This window comes from Aedes aegypti, chromosome 3, assembly GCF_002204515.2.
Source record: "Aedes aegypti strain LVP_AGWG chromosome 3, AaegL5.0 Primary Assembly, whole genome shotgun sequence".
Classification (NCBI taxonomy): domain Eukaryota; kingdom Metazoa; phylum Arthropoda; class Insecta; order Diptera; family Culicidae; genus Aedes; species Aedes aegypti.
In genome coordinates, this window is record NC_035109.1 from 250347393 (window position 1) to 250373104 (window position 25712).

General features: G+C 36.7%; 1 protein-coding gene across 6 annotated transcripts in view; it reads right to left on the reverse strand.

The window, feature by feature from the left end:
• The window catches only part of LOC5570368, a 71457-nt gene that overhangs the window by 14160 nt on the left and 31585 nt on the right, over positions 1 to 25712 (reverse strand). For all 6 annotated transcript variants that reach the window (XM_021850962.1, XM_001659035.2, XM_021850959.1 and 3 more), the window contains 4 exons: positions 19935 to 20246; positions 14154 to 14335; positions 13957 to 14080; positions 12456 to 13896 (listed from right to left, as the gene is read on the reverse strand). In XM_021850962.1, coding sequence (XP_021706654.1) covers positions 12456 to 13896; positions 13957 to 14080; positions 14154 to 14335; positions 19935 to 20048 — 1861 coding nt within the window. In that variant the 5' untranslated portion in view covers positions 20049 to 20246. The remainder of the gene's footprint in view (positions 1 to 12455; positions 13897 to 13956; positions 14081 to 14153; positions 14336 to 19934; positions 20247 to 25712) is intronic.

Consider the following 25712-nt stretch of genomic DNA (forward strand, 5'->3'; position numbering starts at 1 on the left):
GCGCTAGTGTGCATGAAAATTTTGTGTTGCAGATCTCAGGATCCTGACCACTTAGAAAGATGGCGTCTTCGGCAAAGCTGTTCGGTAATTCAAGGACTATCATTGTTCGAGCTAGTTGATTTAAAATTTTGCCATCAGGCGGCGCTAGTGAACATAAAACATTTGTTTTGCAGGTGCCTGATTACTTGGAAAGACGGCGTCTTCGGCAGAGTTGTTCAGTAGCCGAAATGCTTTCTTTGCTTAATCCTTGAAGTTTGAGATTTAATAAAATAATGATAGTCTCTCCCTGAACTTCTGAATAACGTTGCCAAAGATGCCATCTGTCTAAAAAGTCAGGATCCTGCAGTATCTGCAAAACAAAAGTTCCATACTATCTAGCGCCGCCTGTTGGCAAAATATCGTATTTATATTATAAATAAATATTATATTTATATTATATTTCTCCGAATAAATAATGATAGCCCTTGAGCTACTGAACTACTTTGCCGAAGACGCTATCTTTCTAATACTGAAGACCCCGAGTTTCCAAATTATCTGGATTTGAGATATACCGATTTCAAACTGTAGTCTACTCGAACCGTATATAGAGCATTCATTATTTTGCGAATTCTATGTACATTTGTTAATTTTACCGCATTATAAAGGGCTATATTGTAAATAAAAACTGTCGAGTATTGTTCTTCAGAAGATTCTTGAGGAATACATTTTGGTTTGGCGTCGATAGATATCTTTGTTGCAAAATGATAGCATATAAATCACAACTATCTTAAATTATGGAGTGTTTACTGCATAAAACAATTTCGAAGTGACTTATCACAGCTACTGTACGGCTAATATAGGGCATGCCAGCTCCATTAAAGCACTACACTAGCACGCAGGGCGAATTAAAGTGCTATTTGGTCACTTGCAGCATATTCCATCGGAGAAAAAAAAAATGAATTTAGGAAAGGTTGACTTATTTTGCCCCTTTTTTTCAAGAAATCGTTCTAGATACTGCTCCATAAAAGGAAAACTTTTCCTTATGTGAACCATCCCGCCCATCTTTACCCTATACCCGAGAAACTACTGTATTTCATCCAAAGGTGTATCTTTTACCTGGGCTTATGAAACACCCCCTAGATAAAGGCTAAAGTTGAAAAAAAAAATCAGACCGCAAGAAACAATCTTCACTCTAGAAGCACGCAATATGATCGCAGAATACTTTTTCGGCGATTCTTCAATTTATTTCGCCAGCGAAACAATCAAAAACTTGTCTTTTTTACAAATGTCCAAAGCAACTTGTTGAGACAACGGAACAGAAGCGTTGGGAACACTGCCTCAGCGCACAGATTCACCATCGCTTTCCAGCTGGGCTCATCGGTGACAGCTACATGCTGCCACACGATAGACGTCAGAAGCATAAACCGGATACCGCAAATCATAGTTGTCATGCTCTATTGTACTGTGCCTCTTATCATTCATTCGAGTGTATACTTTTAACACGTTAAGTCGAGTCCTTTTATTAAAATTGTTTGTTCGCTTACGAACGCGTTTTTATCTAATTGATATGATTCACCATATCACGGCCACCTCCCACTAACGCGTCGTAACAGTGGCGACGAGGTTTATCAGTTCGGTTGTACAAACGCTCCATCATACGACCGACACTGCAGATCCTACGCGGGAGGGAAGATGGACGAAAATGCGCAATCGTCATTCGCACTGCAAAATCCCACAGGAGTCGCACATCACGGATGTCCTCCTTCAGCAGATTTGCTTGGAATGATGGTCATTCGTTCCCATCACGCAGCGCCATTACCGAATCTCGCAACCCAGTGGGAGTCCGAACGCACAGTCAGCGTCCTCCCACGATAGTCTGGTTCGATTCGCAAGATGGCCATTCCCTTTCTACATCCATATCATCAATCAACAAGATGGCCCATCTTTCATCGATTTCACCATCTACATCGTTTGGACCTCGCAATCCCAGCATGTCAGGAGACGGACATCAGCTAAGCAATTCCTCCACTAGCAACATGATTCGGTCCACAAGCGAAGTGCTCGTTTTTCCACCATGTCCACCACTATCACCGTTCGGATCACGCAACCCGACAGAAACCAGACGTCAACTTGCCAGCGTCATTTCTGCATGAGCTCGGTTTCGATCCGAAAGAACCAAGGCGTCATCGGATGCATCCTGTTTGGTCAGCAGCAACAGGCAGTTCGACAACTGCCTCAAACAGTCGGCATCCTGCGCTGCATCGTTTCTTTCGCGGATAGTTTTCAATGATGGAACAACAACGAGGCTCTCGTCATTACCACTCAATCAAGGACTTCTTTGTAGCTTCGAAGAATTACACCTTGATTCCATACGTTCCACATCTTACAGGGGGAGATGTTGTGAACGAACGGATTAGCAGGTGCATTGTGTCCCAATTTCCCCACCTGCTGTCCAGCTCGTCTCTATCATGAGTGATAGACGACAGACGCCAATAAACAATACAGCAGAACGCCATCGACTGCAACAGCAGCAAGATGCTGCCCGCGCGCGCTCTCCGCAGTACATTTTAATATGGTGTAGTATTGTGTAATTATGTAAATAGTCCTGTAAATAAAATGTGCATGTTTTTATATCCGTTTACGTCCGCGTGTGAATGTTTTACTCGGCCACATATCCTGTTTTCCCCGGACGTAACACAACTAAAGCCAAACTGACTCAAATGAATAGCCAGAATACACCGAGCGTGTGCAAGAAGAGATCAAGCAAATAAAATGAACGAGTGCTCTTCATCGATCCTCACTATTATAAACAAAGTGAGACGATCCAAGTTTGATAGAACCAAAGAAAACACTCCCTTAGGGGAGAGGCAGCTCTTTTAGTTGAGCGTTGAGATAATGTATTTCTTTGTTTTGTTGTTCTACTACTGCTTCACTTGCCCTATTTCACATGAGAACACTTGGCAGCGATGCTAGATATAGAAGTCCACCTGTAGGTATCTTATACCTGAACCTTATTAAAAAGATGATCAATGAGGAGATATCGAACATTATAAATCCCTTATTCCAGAGCAAGTTTGGCATAATCGGCTACAGTTGATGAATCGTTCATGTTCCGATGACCTTCATCATATCGATTTGCATCGATGGATCCTTATGGGTGTGCATTGAAAGAATTTTTAATGCAATAAAGTCCTAGAGTGTCTGTAGGGTAAAAGCACCGGTTTTGGCCAGCACAAGGGAATACGTTTTTGAAAAGTAAACGGAAAGTCCTGTGTGTATTGCAAATAGGTCAAATGAAAGCTTTCAATCCATATTTTTATGAAAATTATTGGAATTAACTAGAAACTTTTTTTTCGCATTGAAATCTTGTTGGTCAATATAGGCCATCATAGCCAGTTTCGGCCATACATTTAACTTAGGTTACTAAATTGGCCAATTGATTTCTTATGAGAGTGACCATATTAGGAATACCCTGGCCAGATTAGGTGTATGAGCAGTAAAATTATAAGCAAAATGAATTACATCCGAAGACTCGATTATCTGGGATTCGATTATCCGTAATTTTAGACTCGATTATCCGGAAAATGTTTTTTGATATTCTTGTTCTTCAGATTTTATGCATAAATTTGAGATACAGTCGACTCTCCACAACTCGATATTCTATAACTCGATATACTCTATAACTCGATGGATGTTTCGGTCCCTTCAAATTTCCATACATCATGCTCTCCATAAGTCGATATTTCTATAACTCGATATCTCCACTAGTCGATGTCACGTGAGAGGTAAATTTCTCTCCATAACTCGATATCTATTTTAAAATTATTTTTATTTAGAAAAACTTGGTCTATGATACCATCACTTCTTGTCTATCCTGATAGTATCACTGAGAGAATGTTTTCTATCAGAGATAGAGGATAGAGTGATAGTATCCCTATCCCAAAAAATTCTCATGATGATACTACCAGTACAACATCTCTCAAATAACAATGATAGAGGTTATATCTTTATCAATTGATAATATTATTATAATTAAAATTGTTGGACGATGGGTATAAAACATTAATTAAATTCCATATTAAGCAATCCAAGGTGACGGCTTCAGGAATGTAAGAATTTTTGGAAACCCATGCAATATGGGTTCGGAACGGGCACGATGATGATATGACGAAAATCGATATCCGACGCCATTTTGAAATCCAAGATAGCGGCCTCTGGCCTTATTTCTAGGAACATTAGGGCTCCTGATAAGAAAATATTTTTTTTGACCAGCATACACAAAAATCTCATACTCCTACCTACGTCCAAAACTGTCAAACCATTCATATTGTATATTGCGATAATAAATTAACTCAAATTTATGCATAAAAACTGAAAAATAAGACTATCAAAAACTAATTCCGGACGAGTTTAAAATTACGGATAATCGAATCTCGGATAATCGAGTCTCCGGATAATCGAGTCCGACTGTACCATTCAATGAGGGGTGCCTTCTTCTCGTCTACTATCCAAACAGTCCCAGAATGTTCGAGCTTGACTAGGGCTGCTAGACAAGATCGATACATCTTTCTACAGTCGAGACTTGTTCTGGCCATGCCCTAGCAACAGCTAGGGATTGTAGTTACAGTCATACCTCGATATAACGTAACCTCTTTATAGGGATAGCTATAGAATTTTGCAAATAGTATATTTTTCCCAAAAGATAGATGATAAAGATATGCTTGATCCATCAGTGATGAAAAAATGCTGATAGTATCTCCATCCGTCTATCAATTGATAGAGATAATATAGTCAATCTTCTATCAATCATTTTTCAAGAAGGGATAGTATCCCTATCACTACCCATAGTGATAGTATCATTTGATAGTATCAAAAGATAGACGTGATAATGGTAAATGAGAGGGATAAATTTGAAGCCTGTTACCTGGAATCGAACCAAGAACCTTGCGATCGATAGACTCGTGCGCACTTCCCTCGTCTATCGACGCCTTGATGTGGGGTGATGCTAAAACGATACATAAAACTTTCGTATTGCAATAATCGCTCCATCTTTCTTAAGGCAAAATGTATTGTGCTCTGCAAGATAAATCCACGTAATGCGATTATCTGAAAATGTCGATATACCGTCGCAGTGATAATGAAAATCACCAAATGTTTCAGATTTAGCAAATTTGAAACATTTGCGTCCTTGAAGAACGAAAAAAATCCAAGCCTACTTGAATTTTGACGTTGCGTTTGAATTGCGCGCATATCTTCTGCACGTTACTGCCGCCGCTGGATGTGGATTTAATATAAGCGCCGCAATATGAATTTCTATAGTCCAGATCGCCGCGAGTAGAATTGATACGCAATAAGAACAAATCAAGAGAATCGTGTTCGACCATTCCCCCCTCCGCAACGGTCTTGCGCCTTAGTCTGCACAAATTTAGTGGCGTTGTGTATTCAATATAAGGCTATCGCACCCTTCTCTTTCCAGCAACACGATCAAATGGGATTTTTTGTTTGTTGTTTTCATACGGAAACGGTTTCCGTATGAAAACAATCCACAAGCTTGCGTATGCTGGAAAGAGAAAGGCGATTAAACGTCAGATTGCCTTATGGCTCTCAGCTATTCTATTTATAACTGCAATGCTGTTCTCAGTGTAGTCTGTATTTTTCTGCATTGGGCCTATCAACGAGTAGAACATTATGAGTGACGTTCAATTTCAGGCATTGTCAACGAATACGAAGAGTTACTAATACATAACCTACACGGAGAAAATGAAGTACTCAAAAGTGAGTTCATTCCACTCAATTCTGGGGGCTCGTGCGTTAACCTAATTTTGAGTTGATGGGGTAGAAGTGGTTTTCATTTGCAGCCATTCGAAAAAATACCTACTGGCTAAGTTCTTTTCACTCAACCGGCAGATCAAATAACTCAACTTCCAGTACTATGTCAATTACTCAAATTTGAGGTAACGCACAAAGGTTCGGTTTTTAGGTTGTTTTGCTCTTCGCTCTCTGACAACAATAGAAAGAGCGAATGAAATAGGGAGAGAAAAATAACTCAAAAGTATGTGTTTTTCGTTTTCTCCGTGTAGTTTTTGTACAATTTTGGATTGCTGAAGAGAACAATTTTGTTGCCGACAATAGTAATTGCATTGCCGATAAAAGAACAAGTGCCCCGTGACTTTAGTGAGCGAAAATAGATGATTTAGAGAACAAAATAGTGTTTTGTGTATAATAATTAATAAATGAAGAGTGCTCAAGTGTATGCAACTTGAGTACTGTAGCAGAACTTCGAAAGCGCATAATGAAAATCAAACTATTCTGCTTTAAAAAGTCAATCATTAGGGCTTTTCCATTTGTTAAGTTTTATTGGGATAAAACAATACAAGTTGGAAATAAAATGTCATACCGTGAACGTACCATATTTGACGCAGGTCCAAACTTGACGCATTTTCTAATTATTTTTATTACAAATTAATTCTAGTTCAGAATAGCATTCAAAAATTTATTCCTTAATCTTCATTTACATGTTATTGTAAGATTTCAATCAAAAAAATATTATTTTTGATTAATAATAGGCAAAAAATATAAATTATTAGAAAATGCATCCGACAAGTGCGTCAATTTTTTCATTCCTTAGTGAATGTGCTAAATATTGTTAATCATTTTTCATGAAAATATTGTGCTGTTTTACAGCAATATCATCAACAACAGTCAGTAATATTCTTTTATTCATAAATTGACGTCGAAATTTGTCTATTTTTAAGGTTTAAGACATATTTTTGTATCAAAATCTTGTGCGTCAAATTAGGCACACAATGCTCCTAATTATTTGCTATTTTGTTTAGCATGTTTTGTTGAATCGAAAATAGGAAAAGAAATATTTATGGTGATTGCATTCAAAAAATCCGTCCGCAGAACAACCCAATGTTTATGTTATCACATGTAAAGGGTCATCCATAGATTACGTCACGTTTTCAGGAAGAGGAGGAGGTTCAGGGAAACGCAACGATTCATACAAAATATTCGCACTTTTCATAAAATAAGTGTGCCCAAGGTTGAGAGGGGTTGAAAATTGAACAATTTATCGCGGTTTATGGACGTCCCCTAATGGTTCAAGGAAGCTTCAATAAATGCGTCAGCAGGTGAGGTGTAGGTTCAATGGTTTGTTTCGTATAATTTATACAATAGGGGGTGTCCATGAGATACGTGTCACAAAAAATACATTTTTTTTAGAAAAACCCCGCCCATCTGCCCTACGTCACACTTTTTATATGGAGCCTTAAAAAAACTTGTATGATTCGTCACATCTTGCAGAACACCTCCTTCCCCCTAATAACATGACGTACTTTATGGATGACCCCATATATGGTTCTCGATCTATTTCGAGGCCCATACTGCCGTTAGTTCTATGCATATTTGTCCCGCGGTCCATAAGGGTTACATAGAACATGGGACAAGTAGGCGTAGTTCACGTGTTATAAGTAACGAAGATTCTCAAACGGCCATTTTTGGAACCGGTTGTTTTCGTTCTAGTTTTTGTCCAATTTGTCCTTATTTTAGCAACTATCTTCCCCGTTTCAGCGTAGTTTTCAAACCTTTCCCTTGTCTGATATCGCGACGAAAATACATTAAACTAAACAATAATGCTTAACTATGGATTGAACTCAATCGCCGGCTTTTTTTCCACACTAACTAAACGCATAGCAAAAGTAGGGGGATTAGGGGCATAATGAACATACGGGGCGAAATGGACACCCCCTCAATATCTGAGAATATGCATACTTCATCAAAAGTTCATACACTGCATGAAATCTGTATTGCATTTGAAATGTTTGACGGTATAAAATTTAATTTTTGCCCTCATTTTCCTTCAAAATTTGGCTAAAAGTTTTTTTTTCAGTTTCAAATTGGCATATAAGCAAGGCCGTGGAAGAATCTAATTTTTGAGCAAAGTAATGAACCCAGAAAGGTTCTTTTTAGCTATAATGATTGAGGGAGAGCTTTTTTATATATCGGAACGATTGACAGTCATTAAATATATTGGAATCATTAAATTTCATGCAGGTGTTCATTTCGCCCCGATACCTTTTTACCAGCCTTGTTTTCAACCAAATTTTCTATCTCGCTTTTCTGACATATGATATGATTTTTATCATTATGAACAAATGTAGCACGTCGTACTAACTTCAAACTTGAAAACTAGCCGGGCGTAAATTAAAAACATTGCCATTGTATGGTCTTAAAACGAACATTTGCTTAACGTGTCCATTATGCCCCTAATTCCCCTACTACCGGTTGACGTCATTCAAAACTTTTTCCAAAGGTTCTAACTTTTATGTCCATTCTAAAGCGCTTTTTTTCAATTAGATGAACTATTGAATACTGATACTCTTATATATTTTGAACTTTAGCAATTATTTGTAAGTGCGTCAAATAAGGAACATATTGCGTCAAATTAGGCACATTGAAGAATTGATGCGTCAATTAAGGAACCTAATGTGTTCCACAAAAAGTCAATCAAACATGAAGAAAAAACATTTAATATTTTTTTACTGATTTTTCCCTAATTCTATAATAGTTGAGCTAGCATATGTTCAAATTTCAACAAAATCGGAAAGATTTAGACGATTTGACAAGTGTTTGAATTTAGAATTTTCTTAACCGCGTCAAATATGGTACGTCCACGGTATCTTCGTTTCATATAAAACATAAATTAATATTAAAAAAACATGAAGTGTGATGAAATCGTTCATTCTACCTCTTTGTGAATTTACTCCTAGCCACATAAGTTGAGATTGCTTTAAATACAGTGTCTTAGCGATTTTGGCAACCAGGGGTGAATTTTATGTGGCCAAATCTAGCATGTTAATAATCTCTAAAAGCTAGTAAAAATGCATGGCATTACTACGAATGGTGTGAACAATTTCTGGGAGGCTTTTTCAATTCAACTTATGATCTAAGATCAGGGATATCATGTACTGAGTACAAACACCATCTGAAAAGCACACTTGTTGTACCCAATACAAGCGTGCTGTTATTTTCATTGTAATTATTATTTTTTCGGATCACTTTTTCAATGCCTTTTATCCAAATTGGCACTGCCAAATGCTTAGTGAACAAGGCATTGTCAACTCAACTTCGTAAAGGTAAGATTAAAATCATTGGCCTTTTTTATGCATTTTGCACACTTCATGTTACAGGTAGAACTTCTACATGTATTCCCTCAAAGCTGTATGAACTAGTAACTGGAAACTTCAGAAAAGAATTTCAGACAATGTTCCTCAAACAACACATTGATTTATTTCTGGCTGATTTATTGGTATAAGAATTACCAATAGAAGATCCTTTTTTTATCAAAATGATTGATTGTTTTTCCTAACGCAACTTAAACGTCACTTGTAGTCCAATTCCGTAACCAATTTTTGTGTGGAGAAATTTGCTGAAATTCTGAAGTAAACCAGTGAATTCTTGAAAAAAATGCTTGAGAATAGGTGGAAAATTTTCAGCAATGTCCTTTAAAACTCAATTCTGATTTTCCGTGATTCGCTTTTAGAATTACTCGATAAATTTCCTTCAATTAAAACACCAAAAACCATTCTTAAGGTGATTATAAAACGAAGCAAAGTTTCGAATTTTCAAGTGCACAGATCTACAGAATCTGACAACCGTTCACATTGAAAATTTGATCGGTTGATTACTTGCTGGTGATGACCATTCGATCAAACTTTCAACACAGTCCGCTATTCGGTTCTCTAGCTTTGTGCTCTTGAAAATTCTAGGTTTGGCTTCGTTTTACAGTCATCTTGACATTCTGCGAAATAGAGCTATGGTCAAAGTTTCCATATATTTCTCCAAAAAATACCTTTAAAACACTCGCAAATTGTTTTAACAAATATTTTATGGATTATCTAAATAATAATGTTCACGAGAATTTGGAAACATTTACAGCTATTTCAGACCGTCAATGTTCTTTGATCGCACAATCCGATTGATATGTTTAAAAATGGTTACAAGCACAATAACTACAAAAACAATCGTGACCAACACAGCATAACAAATTATCTTAACATATACTTGCTTGCTAATATTCCACTAATTCATGCAGGCTATTGAATTATGTAGCAAAGATTAATTATGTTCCCTGCTTTATAAGACTTCTCATATATGTTAAGCAATAACCTTGAAATATGACAGTTCTACTCATAAGTATATTGCACAATCCGTTTCTTTGCTGTCAATGTCCAGCATGATAATTTTGATGTATTTTTACTTTTATTCATCTCAAAATGTTAATTCCAATTCTTAACAATCAACTGAAAATATAATCAATGTGTTGTCAGAAACGGGCAGAAATTGTTGCCAAAAATGGGTGTAGATTCGGGGGTAGGCAATAGCGAATGTTGCCAACATCGGCAAGACACTGTAAATAAACGTGAATACAGACAAACCTCCATGAGTCGCTATCTGAAGGGGTCATCGGTTCATTGAAATATTGAGTCGTAGAAACGAATGGCTTGGCAAGCCGTTTGAAGGGACCATCATAATAACCATGAAATATTGTTTTTACTATGGTTCCATGAGTCGATATCGACTCTTGGAACATCGACTCATGGAGGTTTCACTGTAGTTATATTGGTTTGCTGGCCTTCGATAATCATTGTTTTTAGAGGAGTCTTGACCTGTACAATTAAAACCCATCACTCTCAGCATGGTCTTGCTGAATAGCTGCTCGTTTACTGCTACAGCCATCTGGGTCCCTTTTTACCTTAGGCACATAGATCACTAAGGCGTTTGTAGGCCAGAAATAGCTACCTATATGATTGATAATGGTTTGATTATCTGAAATGAAGTGATGCTATGCGTGAAGCACAATGGAAAGAAAAAGGAATTCTTCCAAATTACAATAATTAATAACAAAAGTTCAAGTCGTAATGAATTCATAGCTTTAATACTAAATAAGATCATGTTGGAACATTTTTCCATGACTTTCAATGGTATTTGTAACATTTCTGATGAAACGTTTCCTAACATTTGGGAGCTCGAACGCATTCACACACTTTTATACATCCTCGATAAGGTAAGCATGCCAACCAGGTATAAATTAAATATTGGACGAAACCTAATACTAAACTTCGAAATAATCGTAAATAAGAATTCTTCAGAAGCTGGTTAGCTTGCAGTCTACTGATAATCAGTAATAAAATAAAGAAAATTGTGGGACATTTATCTAGATCTAGTGTGTATGTGTAAAGGTGTTTTAGAAGTGAAAGTAAAGAAAGAGGTTAAGATTGGTAGACTCAAAACTATAATCGCTGACAACAAATATGGTATAACCGATCAGCTAGCCTAATGGTTATAATCTACTAATCGTTCATTCAAACAATAATTGTTGGACCAAACGAAGCCGGTGCCGGTGTTGTTAATGACAGTGGGTTGCAGCGATTGATGAGTACTGTCAGCGCAGGTTAGCAATGTCGTGGTGGTATCGCAATCAGTCGAGATCATTGGCGAGCTTTGTACAACAGTTTCTTCATAGACCAGTGACGGCTGACATGGACCGGGTATTTCATTTCCTGCCGCGTCAAAGTACCTAAATTGTTGCATTTCTTCGAACTGCATGAGCGGCGGATCTTCAATTGGCTGAAGCAGTTGGTCTGGAGGCAGATGTTGGATATCCAGAAAACTATTTGGCGTAATCACAGTTGACGACAAAGTCGGTACAAGCTGTGGTTTATGGTCTGGTTGAAATAGTTCTGGCTCTGGCTGCTGACGGACAACAATCTCTATTTGACCGGCAGAAGTTTCAATCGTCCGACTGTTCACTGGTTGTTCAGTTTTTATCGATAGTGGCCTATTCACCACGACTGAAGATGGCCTTAGAGGTGGCATCGACAGTTCATCGTTATAGCGATTTGAAGCCGTCTTCATTATTGGCGGTTTTGTTTTGATGACTGGTGCTGATGTTTGACTACCGTTTTGCAGGAAGGCATTAAAGGCGCTCATATAGTCAAATTTTTGTTTGAGTGGAGTAGGAGGTTTAGGAATTTTCACCGGAGGAGGAATGTACGTCGATGGTCGGTACGGAAGTTTTTCTTCTTTAGGTTCAGCCTTTTTACACTCCGATGAATATGGTCTCACGGATGACGTTACACTTTGTGACGCATACGATGGATGTTTCTTCACCTCGCGCTCATCAATTTGTTTTACCACCAGATTAGGAATACTGCTTATCTTTTTCGCCAAACTACTGTCTGACAGAGGCAAACTAACCGGCTTTGGCTTTTGCACATCGTTGTACTGTTCTCGCCTTGTGAATTCGTTCGGACGATTTATAACGGTTAAAGTGGTTGACTTTGGCAGAGATAGCTTTCCAACAGGTGCCACCTTCCTAACATTACTACCGTTTACCTGAGTACTTCCACTGCTTGGATCACCGTTGCCATTGACATTCTCGGCACCGGTCTTCTTGAGATGCGGAATCTTACCTTCGAACTTTTTGTGGGGCTCCAACATTTTCAACTGCGGTGGGAGCTCTTTCATCAGTTGGCTCTTAATCTTTTTCATCGCTGGCGAGGCGCCGTTGGCTGGCTTTTTAGGCGACTTATTTCCATTGCTCATTCGATCTTTTATCCTATCCAACGCTTTCTTTTTCGAATCCGACACGTTTCTTTCACGCTGTTCTTTCTTTTCCAGACGTTCTCGTTCCTTTTTCTCCATCCGTTGATTACGTTCTCGTTCGCGCTCTTCATCGCGCACTTTCTTCTCCTCTTCTCGACGTTTGCGTTTTTCTTCTAGCTTGGCCCGACGATCCGAACGTTGTTTTTCTCGCTCAGCCTTGGCAGCCTGTTGCTCTCTGGACAGTCGTTTTCTAGGCGAAGACACTCGTCTAGAAGATCTACCTTGAGACGAATACCAATCGTCGTCATAGTCACTGCCTGCCCTCTTCTTCTTTCGTTTCTTGCTCTTTGAGCTGAACTCTTCATCGTCATCGTCCTCGGAGTCGAACGGATCGTAGGAAGAAGATTTAAAGCTATCTGAGCCAGCATCCGATTTGTTTGGTGACACATCCTCAATATCATCATCTACATCATCTGCTACCAGTGCACCGCTCAGGACCATCTTCACATCGTCGGGAATGTGTGGATTGTTTTGAATATCATTCAAATCCAAATCCGGATTTTTTTCTTTGAACGACATTTTTCGTATGTTTTTAGTTGCAATATTGCATGCTTTCTTCATAGGGGTGTGCTCCCCTTCCTCCGTGAACGATTCAATGCCCTCATCTTTATCACAATCTATAACACGTGGCGGCGGCCCCACTATGTGTGATGGGTCTTCGGGATGTGGCCCAAAATCAGTTCCATTCATCCAAGCCTCGTACTTATCCGGTTGGAAGCGCTTGACGAATGTATCCATCGAGATTTTGACCATATCGGAGCTACAGTAGCACTGAGTAGCTCTTTTTCCATACTCGATCCAACGAGGTAACGCAAAGTTGGTTGATTCCGCGCAGTTGAATCCATGGTTGAAGCCAGCATGATACCCAAAAGGAAATGTAATCATGATTTCATTTTCCTCCTGTGTTATTTTATCGAATGGGATGTTATGCTGCTTCAAAATCTGTGGACTGATGAGGGTCATTTTGTGGCGCAAGTAAGCTGCACATGTCTGGAAACTCGCCGGGAAGCAACTGTTTGCCAACTTCTCCAGTTTGCGACCGTGTTCAGGAGGGACTGCGTACCACGTTTTAGGTGCACCGAAATGCAAATAATTAATCGAGTACAAATCCATGTCTTCTGTGTGCCATGCAAACGTTGTCTTCCACATGCCAAAATAGAGATAAGCCGTGTTAACTCCATCGATCGAGATGCCATAATCTTGGTTGACGTAATCCAGGATCGTCCCAAGACGATTTATGTTCCAAATCTGTTGACAAAAGTTTAGAATTTAGTATGTGTAATTAGAGGCCATTCGTAATATACTTACATTACAATCATCGTCCGTTATACTTCCGCAAACATCAGCGCCGTATATTGGTGCAACGTATGTGATATTTTTCCAGTACTTCCGTTCCAAGTCCTCGAAATCAAAGTGTTTCGGTGTAGCATATCTGAGAAAATATTAAATATTATAGATGGAGATAATAAGCCAAATTGTTTAGCTAGAAAAAAGAAAGTGTTTACCTTTCAGTATTGGCAAGCTCAGCAAATTGCTTCACTGTGAGCGATCCTTTCTGGATATTGATCTGTTGATAGAGGCCTTGCTTCCCTGCAACAACCTGGCAAATAGGTGCCGGGATAGTAAGATTGAGTCCGTCGAGATCATAGCCCTTTTTTCTAGGCTTCCATTCCGGTGGTGGTATTATCTGGAGAAAGAGAAGAAAGGTAAAACAATGAATATTATAGTTAAAGTATAATGGACGAATTGATAGAATCATACTCATGAAGTGTTAATGTTGCTCATTGGATATAAGCCATTGCATATGTGGAGGAAGGGGAGCGAGCCATATGGCATAAAGCCATTAGGCATAAGGTCTTTTGACATAACGCCGTTTTGCATAATAACCATTTGACAACCCGGTTATTGACTAAAATTATATCCCTTGTTTCAAAAACATGGTTGTTCTTAATGAAAACATCTTATGCTGAATAACCATTATGTCAAATGGCGCTATGCCAAATAACCCAAACCCGATGTGTATCAAAATGTTATAATAATAACAAAAACAATTGTTGGAAACCAAAAAGTGGAGTTTTTCATTCCAGGGTGAAGTTGATTAATTACTAAGGTAGGTTTCCAAAAATAAAGAGATATGCTACTGACTAAATTTGGGGTCACTGAATCTTCATCATTTTCACTACTTGTTGATAAATAGGTTAATTTGAGAATTGATTTTTGTGAAATACAGAATAAACCACATTAAACGCCTAACTGTAGCCAAATTCTCACGAAAAGAACAATTTTTCTCTGGAAACCAATTTTTATCCTCAATGCAAATTTAAAACTGGATTTAGAAAACAATTAATTATCTTCCATGTCAAACAAAATTGAAGAAAATAAAATGCAGTCATCAGACAATGTGACAACATAGAAATTTTGATAATTTAAATCGAATTATAGCCCCCCTTTTGCCGACTATACATGCAGTGGGTACAGAATTGATCACCTTCTCCTCATTGATCAACTACACCCCGATTTACGGTATATAAAGTCGGCATGCATCAAATGGCTACACTATATTGTGCATAAATATAACGCTGTTATTGTGCCGTATTATCGTGCTTACTGATCACCTGCGGATAATGGACGAAATCAAATATCATTTCGTCATCATATAAATCAAATCTAATGTTTGCATATTGTATTTGATTAACAAAAAATAATGATCATAATTATATTATCAAACAAATATAAAAAGATATCTTAATTAATGATTCATATAAAATAATTAGGGGCTTTTCATTGATTACGTAAAACAAATGAACAAACTTTGATAATCAAAATTAATACATATGGTGCATTAATTCTAAAAAATACTTGTATGTTACTATTCATTACTCGATATAGAAAGAAGCAAATTGGTTTTTAAATTACTAATGTACCATAATCTGCTGCCACTTTCGCCCATTTTTGCTGTAGTGTAAACAGTGCCAGGCAAACACCGAGAATTACGCGCAGAGTAAAACGGTAAGCCAAATGGAATAACCAACCCAAGCAACAAACATAGTATAGCCTTTTTCATCTGAACAATCTTTTCCTCCCATAGAGAGTTCAACCCGGCCGTCATGCAACGATTCAGCGACATAGAAAAAAAACACAAAACAGGTTCGAGGTAAACAAGCGGATGGATAGATACAAACCATGTGCTTGCTCGGTAGAGTTCGTTTCAGCACCCGAAGCGAGATGGCGTTCGGCCGCTACTGAGTCTGTTGCGAATGGTAGAACAAAACAGACAGAAAAAATGCACAAAGCAGCGCAACATGTTTATATCGTTTGCATGCTGCATTCGGTTTCACCGAATGGACATTTAGCATAAAGTGATGTTTGCCATGCAAAACAAGTGGAAGCTGTCAGTTTGCAGTGTCGAACTGACAGTTAAGTCATTTTTTTGTAACGGTACATTCAATATATAATGATGTGCAATATTCCAACCAACGATACAACTGCGACCAGTTGACTATTTTTCATAAAATATTTGATTTTTACGATGGTTAATTGCTGAGAATAATAAACTTCTTATGCAGTATTGATTTATTTTTATTACGTAACGCTAAAATTAGAAATTTTGGATCCTCTCCTCTATGACGCTCCCCCTCCCTCAAGCGTTACGTATTTTTTTTCGACAGCGCTTTATGCCAAACAGGATTTTGACAGTACAACTGTTCTCGAGTTCTACGAAATGATTTATTAAATTTCAAACACAATTTCACACTTCCGCAAAGTGTTATTGCTGTGTGTTCGCTCCGTGCTCTTTTTTGCTTGTTGATCGTTCAAGAGTGTGTTTGTGGAAATAGTGCATTTGCGAACCGTTTTGGATCAGCTGATCGATTATTTTATGACTAAAACATGACATGAGACGGGTACGTATAACGTGAAAGTAATAGCAATATCATCAATGTTGTCATGTCGCCAAACGGACTATGGTACTAAACGTCTAGTGGATTAAGTGTTTGATTTTTTTTTGTGTGGCCAAAAGACTATAAGGGAGGAGGGGTTACTGAAAATAAAAAAATAGCACGGGGTGTAGACAGACTCTAATAAACCAATTTTGAAGTTATCGCTACGTTTTCTGTCAGTTTTTGTGGAACAAAATGACTGGTTTGCGATGTTTTTCAATGAACATTGTCTGATCTGCGATGTTTTTAGTATGACCTTCAGCTGCATTTGACAATCACTGACATATTTTTGACTTTCATGGGTCGTTGATTTTCATTCGTTGAATTAGGCTGTGTGCGCTATAAAATTTTTGACTTTTACTGTCAGCCTTGTTTTTAAGTCACGCATGTGCGAGAGCGAGACAGCACCAACACAGGGATCGTAGTAACAGTCAAGAGATCGAAAAAAGTATAGGTCTTTTCATGTGACAGATCCGTCTATGCATTTGTTTACATCGGTAGAGGACCGGTGCTAACACGGGCCTGTCATTTTCATAGAAGAAATGTCAAAGTGCTTCCCGATCAGCTGATTTGAGACGTCATTTGAATAGGCCTATAGCGGAGTGCGCAGCCTAATGAAATGTAAACATATACACATTTTAATGTCAAAAATCGGCTCTACCCCATTACCTCGGATGCCACTACCCCGAATCTATATAAATAAAAATGGAGTGATGTTTGTATGTCACGAAATGACTTGAGAACGGGTCACGGAACGGGTGCGAGGAGAAAGTTCAGGAAAGTGTCCGAAATATTTGGGAAAACGGGAGAAGACTAAGGTGTAATTTTGTATGGTGGGATTCTTGACGTTATCAAACAGCCTACTTGATGGCAAGACGAAGTTTGCCGGGACCACTAGTGTACAATAACTTCGAATGACAATGCCTCGCGATAATGGAATTCGGCGTACTGTCATTAGGCATTATGGATAATTCGGGGACATGGAATTCGAGATGACAGATTTCCAATTATTGGCATTCATTGGTCCTTAAAAATCGACATTTTTCGATTTTTGTATTTGCTCTCAAATGCTTGTTAATGTATTTTTCAATAAATGTTTTACACCATGTCTTGAGAGTTGTGACACAGAATATATAAGCATAAACAAAAAACATTTTTTCTCAAAATTTAACACATTTTTTAACACATCAAATTATTCAGAGGTGTGCAAGATTTTCATCGTCATCTGTTAGTAATTCGAAAAATTATCATAAAAAATGCCACTTTATTGAAACAATATCACCGCATCATAATTTTTAAAACAATTGTAAAGCACTTCTGATCAAAAAATTGTTTGTGGGTTCAACCCAATATTTTTGAAACGGTTTTGAATGTTTGCGACTACTTTTCGATACACTCCTTAGTATCCAAACTAATTTTAACTCATATATAAATAAAGACCTTTTTGCAATTTCTCATCATAAGTAATAGGCTGTTTTTCATCAAATCAATCTGTCATGGGTTCGTCATAACGCAACTGGATTTAGTTGCGTAATGATTATTACGCAACGCTCTTCTATCATGCAACTATCATAAGTTGAGTATTGGGTCATTATACAAAAAAAATCAGAAATTGTTAAGGAAGCAGGATCCGTCATTGATTTCGGAATTTTCAAAAGCAGTTTTCTCGTTCAAAATTAAGTAAAATTGCAGGAAAATGTGTTCACTATATTCTGCTCTCCAACCGAAACACAGTGAACACTTTTTCATTGAATAATTTTTAGTTTTGAACAGAAAAACTGCTTTACAAGCTTCGATGATGACGATGGTTACAATGACGGAGCGTTGATCGTTAAATGATGGCATTCTGATTCCCTCAAGAGGTCTTCTACGAAATTGCAAAAAAAAATGTACGACTCGTGCTGTGCTCATCATTCTGCAAATTGTTTCGTAAACTACTGTTAACATTATTGCATTCATGCTTTAATCACAGCTAATATCCCTTCATTTTACAAAACTATTTATTTTGACTTTTTTAACACTTATTTTTCACCTAATATTTCTTGCTTTTGAACTTGTTTTGTTTACTTCTGCCAAAGAAAAAAGCAAGTAACTGTTTTTGAAAATTGGACCAAAATTGTAACATATAACCATTACAAAACCACACAATTTCTGTTACAAAACAGTAATTTGTTTTTGAATTGTATTCTCAACAAGAATAACGTCATTTCGACATTCTATTACACGCTCAAAAAAGCGTTCTGGAAAACGTGAACTGTCAAAAATACACCGTGAACTACCATGATGGTCTTGTATACATGATCTAGTTCACGGTGTATTTTTGTTGTTGACGAGTTCACGCCTGCTGTTCACGGATACGAGAACGGATTTTTTCTGTGTACAATACGATGTATTGTATCGACTATATAATATTGTAATAGTTTATTCAATGGCACGTTTTTATGCGGGCAGGCTTACTCACACTTCCGCTATTCGTTTGTCGCGCATTTCTTGAAGGTGGCATGTTTATATTTTACTGCTATCTATAACTTTTTCTCGATCTTTTTAAATAGGTACATATGTTCTGCAAAAGTGTATGTATAATCCAGTTTGAAAATATGATACCATCCCACGCCACCATAGGATTTTGAAGTTTTACATTTAAAAAAATGTATTGAACTCGATTCCATTTGGAATAAGATTTTATCTGCTGAATGCGAAGTAGGCCGTCATTGAAATTTTTAGTCGTCGTTGATGATTGTTGCTAGTTGATCTCACGATTTCGAATCAACGAAAATCGGTTGGTTTCAGCATGGACCGATGTACGAGTTCACTAATCTGACGTTTGAGCGGTGCCGAATTCACTGGTTTCCATGGTCACATAAATAACACGGCACCGCTAAAACGTCAAATAGTGAACCTGTGCATAGGTCCATACTTTATGCATGTAAGCGCGTACAGTGATACTTTTTCAAGTCGGTATAAACTATCAAGACTGACTTTTATCACTTTGAAATTGCAAGCTGAAAAATAGCCACGGCTGCCAAAACGAATGACGGGCTACTTAGCCTGAACGCTTTTCAATAAAAATTTACCAAACGATCGTTAAAAATATGTCCAGCTTCCAACAGCGAAATAATCCGCTATAGACTGCTTATTAGGATAGAAAAATAAAAGAGCGTTGGCCCTAAACCAAAACAATTGAAATTCGGCTATGTTTGAAATTTTAAACATGTTGAACAGAAGATTTCATCTGTCCCTGACTATGATATCTTTGTTTTAGTGAGATTACCAAGTACTTCGAGACATATTTGATAAAATTTGAATAAAACCAAAATATGTATCAAAAACAGCAATTATTCCACTTACCTTGGCCAATCCTGCCCGATGCGCGCCCTGGGACTCAATGTATTCGATGTACTTCGGGAAATCCTTGAACTCCTCCCACGTTGGCCGAAACACTTGTATTTTCACCTCACCCATTTTTTATAATTATTCGCGTCTAAATCGACAACAGCGCAAGCTATTTCACGCACGTTTTTATACTATTTTCACTGTTAATTTCAAAACTTCACAGTTACACTCTTCGGGTTTTTCACTTTCTGGCTAGCTAGCTTTTTCGATTGCAACCGAGCTCGTAGCTGTTATCGGCTGCTTCAGGAAACTAGTACACGATCATTTCTGAAAGAAGAGACGAAAAGATGCACTGTATTTATCTACTTTGATCTTCTGTGCGAGACGGGATTTTTGCCGGCAGGTATCGAGAAAAGGTGACCTGAAAGGATAAAGGCAGTAAGCGGAATAGATTCGTACCCAAAGTAGGGTCTGTGTCTTTGTATTTATTATGTGGGTAGCAAACGTGTGTCATAGATTGACTGTATTTTCACTTGTTGCTACGATTGATCATTGAAACAGAAAAAATAATATGGAGGATTGAGAAAAGGAGAAGAGTTTCAGCCATGATTTGTAGAGTGGGTAGCACATTCTCTGGAGCAGAATCAAAGATGAAATTTCATCCTTGGCAAAATCTCTCAACTCAATACATATGGAGTCCTGGGTAAAACATTATTATATCTTGAATTATCTTATGGAAACGAATTGGAAAATCTACAACAGTGTTCATTTAAGTCATTTAACATCATTGCTGCTGCAACTTGTGCGAAATGAAACAAACGCCAATCATGAATACTCTGTTCCAATGTATATAAGCAAATCAACTGCATTCTTGCAGTCAAAGATTTCAAAAACAAAAGCTAACATTCCCGGGTAGAGGTGAATAACAAAATAAAGGTACAATAAGAACAAATTTTGCAATAATATCTGGTTTAACCATTATTATGTTATTAATATATGACATACAGTCGACTCTCCATAACTCGATATTCAAGGGACCATCGACTTATAGAATTATCGAGTTATAGAATGTACCGACTCAAAAAGTCCCAAAATCAAAGGAACAAATTTTTGTATTTCCAATACATATATGATCAGTTCTGTAAGAAAGCAATATTATTTTGTTAATAGTATCATACTAACTATTTTTTGGTAACTTTTTTCGAAATGCTCCAAAAATCACGTTATTTTTACTGACAATTTTTTTTTATTATTTTAATGATTTTCAGCTTTTATTACAACTTGCAAGTATTTATTCACATCCTCTTGTTTGGAGTCTGAGTTTCCCCGAATAAGAAGGATTTAAAAATGGATATCGAGTTTTGGAAGGAAAATAACCTCTCACGTGACATCGACTAGTGGAGATATCGAGTTATAGAAATATCGACTTATGGAGAGCACGATGTATGGACATTTGAAGGGACCGAAAAATCCATCGAGTTATAGAGTATATCGAGTTATAGAACATCGAGTTGTGGAGAGTCGACTGTAAATATCTCATCAATAGCAAAACATACAATCATAGTAAAATTTGTCATTGGTATGTTATTTTTGAAAGTCATGTAATAACTAATCAATAACAAAATGTACTATCATAGTAAAATTTGTTATTTGTGCAAACGTACTAAAAACATTAAATATCTAAAGAATAACAAACATTGCTATCACAGTAAAATATGTCATTATTTTAATATTTGAAAACTTTATTTAAATAATTCATGAGAACAAATCAATATCAAATTTTGCCATAATAGTTAGTTTTACAATTCCTATGATATTCATTGAATATTTAAAAAGCAAATGCTTTTTGCAGAAAAGTAAAAAGTTTATTTTTCAATCATGCTAAATTTAGATATTAAAGTCAAAGAACTAAAATTACCATTATTTTGATCTACTCGTGAATAGCTTATTTAGTTATTATTTTGTTATCAATATCTAAATAATAACATATTTTGTTATTTACGGTTGCCTATATTTTTGCTATTATTTTGTTATTATAACAGCAAAATATGATATTATTCAGTTTTTATGCCATATAAATTTAGTTATTATTTTTGTTATTTTATCTCTTATTTCAAACAAAAAAAGAACAAATTTTGCTATTCTAACATTCTATTTTAATAGTAAGTTTTGTTATTATTTTGCAATTCTCCTCTACCCGGGTTATCTACCCTATCATTTGAGTCTATTTCTCACATACTTAGAATGATTTAGAATGACAGCTAGATTATTTACGTTTATCCAGTAAAAGGTTATCAGAAATTGAAATATAGGTACCTTGGTAAACTAAGAGCTTGCTGGAAACACAACAGCATAATCGAAACTGTAATTTCGTCCTTAGTAGATGGGCAGTTCCTTACAATGTTGTACTGCTGCAAGATGTGCGAAATATGGCAAACAACAATCATAGATACTGTGATGAATTCTTATAGCCATTTTTTTTAATTAGGTTAATAACAAAAGCTAATAGTATTGATCACATCGTTTGGAATGATTTAGAATTACAGTATAATGATGATAATAAATACTATTTTGTTTTCAAAGGAAAACATTCATCTAAATACATCATTGGAATCGTGACAAGGTTTTCTACGTTTATCCAGTGAAGAGAGTGCAATTTTTCCAATAACAGAGAGTTGATGATTTTTCTTTCTTCGAGGAGAAAGCCGCGAAATTTGAAGAAGTTCAACTTAATCAAGAATTATCCATGACGTCGAGGTATCCCATAAATGTTTCTTCATGTGTCATGTTTTCCATTCGTCTGAAGAAGGGACTCTGTTCAAAATATTGAAGCTTTCTCCATGTTTGAGAATTTCTGAACATTATGTAAATCCAGATGTATGATTTATATAATGCTATTTGAACTGTTTATGGCAATGGTGTTATTTTTTTCAACCCTCTAGTTCTTGATGCTTTTGTTAGCAAGAGATTCCCTGGTAGGTTGTCCATTAATTGCGTAAGACTATTTTATTTTTTCCCTTCCTATGTTATGGTAAGATTTTTTTGTATGAAAATCAAAAAGAATCATAACTCAATAGGGTAAGTGATCCATTAGTTGTAGGTGCTCCTATAGTTGCGATAGTGCCATTTATACGGATTTCATTGAATTAGCCACAGAATAGACACTGCCACTCGACGTATTGGCTTGTGGATACACGAAATAGTTGAAAACATCGTTTCAATTGTTTCAGAATTGATGCAATACGACCAAATCTTTAAAAACTTGTCTCTCCTGTACCAATAGTTGCGATTATGTGTTCCCATAAGAAAACAATGGAGACCGCAACTATAGGAACACAAAATAAAAATATACCGTAACTAAAGGAACAGTGTACCAATAGTGGAGGCATAATTTTTCACTGTTGGTTACTTGCGATGAAATCACTCATTTAATAAATGCTCGTTACTTCCCGTTACAACAATAATATGTACATTTATTGCACTTTTTGAATTTTGGGCGAATCAATGAAGTTGAATAGTGCTTATTACCTCCACTATTGGAACATTTACCCTAACTTAATATGTTTTACCAAAATTAATCCAAACTGCAATAACTTGTTTTTCGATAATTTTGCTTCATTTTTTAGAAGCCCGTAACTCATATATTTTTAGAATTTATGTCAATATTGATTATTGCTTCTCTGGTTTTGAACACACTCAGATGTTCTTTGAGGGACCAACACTCTACATATAAGGTAAAAAGGGGGTCTGGGTCATTTGGCATAAAGCCATTTGGCATAAGGTCATTTGGCATAACGCCATTTGGCATAAAGGACATTTGGCATAACAGCCTTTTGGCATAACGGTCATTTGGCATAATTATGAACCATGTGAAAATAAAAAGTCATTTGGCATAATATCAAGACATGTGTAAAGTAAGAATCAATTGGCATAATATCAAACCATATGTGAAGTAAAGGTCATATCGGACATTTGGCATAATATCAAACTATCTGAAAAGTAAGGGTTATTTGGTATAATAATTCAGATATTCCTTTTTCTGTATGAAAAAACTGTTGTAATATTAAGCAAAAGAAAAAGTCATGTTAAACAGAAGGGCAAATTCCTATATAACAAAATAATGCGTCGAATCGCTATAGCAATAACCCTCGAAATACCTTATGTTTAAAAGAAGGGTTAATCTCTAGATAAATGTCATGACTAAACAGGATAACAGAAGATGAACTAGGGCGTCAATCAGTGACGCAATATTTCTTAATTTGAAATTAAAAATTGAAAACAAGGTAATGACTAACATTGCTACTACAATTATCTTTTAAATAACATTTCGTGTTTCAACGAACCCGATCAACCAGTGCACACTGGTCCAGGAAGCTAATTTAGGCGGACATGAGGTTTTCGTCTCGATTTATTGATTTTAGAGCCATAGTTACTTCTGATAATATGTTCAGAATTTTCGGTTCCGGGTCATTTGGCCGAATGTCATTTGGTCGAATGCCATTTGACCGAATGCCGTTCGGCCGAAATTGAAAACAAAAGTGAACGAGCATGGATTTATAATGAATTTCAAAGAAATTATTCAGCTTATTCATGAATAAGGTTACACCATCATTGACATACACATAATTAGCTTTTTAGTAGTATTTCAAAAAACATTTCGTGCTGAAAGGAGAATGACACTCACCCAAGTTGAGGTAAAAAAATGTGTTTTGAATGAGCCATACGTGCCATAAATCCTTTTATTCTTTTGACTTTTACTGTGCGCCGTGTGTTGGTGCTGTCTCGCTCCCTCTAACGGGCAACTTGAAAACAGGGCGCACAGTAAAAGTCAAACTTTTTATAGCATGCATAGGTTCATAAGACGTAAGGGAATCTTTTATGAGTATTTGTAAAAAAATTGGAAAAAAATCGTCAAGGGCAAATAGGAGTGACCCACAACATGCAGTTTTACAAATCGAACTTCCAGAAAAATGTCTAAATTTTTCTAAAATATTTGTAGAATCCCCGAAAACTCATTTTACTCCTGGGGTGCATATTACCCCTGATACCCTTATTATAAGCTTTAACATGAATAACTATGAGAAATACTTCACTATTGAAAGAACAGCCTATGATCAAAAGAAGGAAAAATCTCTTATGAAAATTTAGGCAAGTGTAATGCATATAATAATTTTATCAGTACAACTTCAAAGAACTTCCGATGATTTAAAGAAGGTAAAATTCCCAATTAAAATATAAGCTGAACTATTTTCAATAGTATAACTCGAATAAATAGCCTATGTGCAAAAGAAGGAAAAAAATCTGATGAAATCAATAAAAAACTTGAAACCTTATTACACCTTTGGTAGTCCAGAGGCGAATTCACCGTCACCTCAGAGTCTTGACGCAATGTGAGGAGTTCACAACTTCGTCCTGAGTTAAGGTGATTCTAAAACGAAGCCAAACTTCGAATTTTCAAGTGCACAAGACGAGAGTATCTGACATTAGATCGCGTTGAAAATCAATCAAATTGCTTGCTAGCTGGTGGTGACCAATGGGATAGATTTTCTACGCGGAGCGCTGTTTGGTTCTAAAGTCTTGTGCTCTTGAAAATTTGAAGTGTGGCTTCGTTCTATAATCACCTTAACGGGTCGATTTTATTATTCTCTTAGAGCTCTTATAGAGTGACAATAAATTACGTCCCGTCACATTATGAAAAACAACAAATTAATGAGCTTATCAGTTATTGGGTCACACTTATGAAACCTACATATCAGAGGTGGTGTTATTTGATTTTTATTTTCATGATTCAGC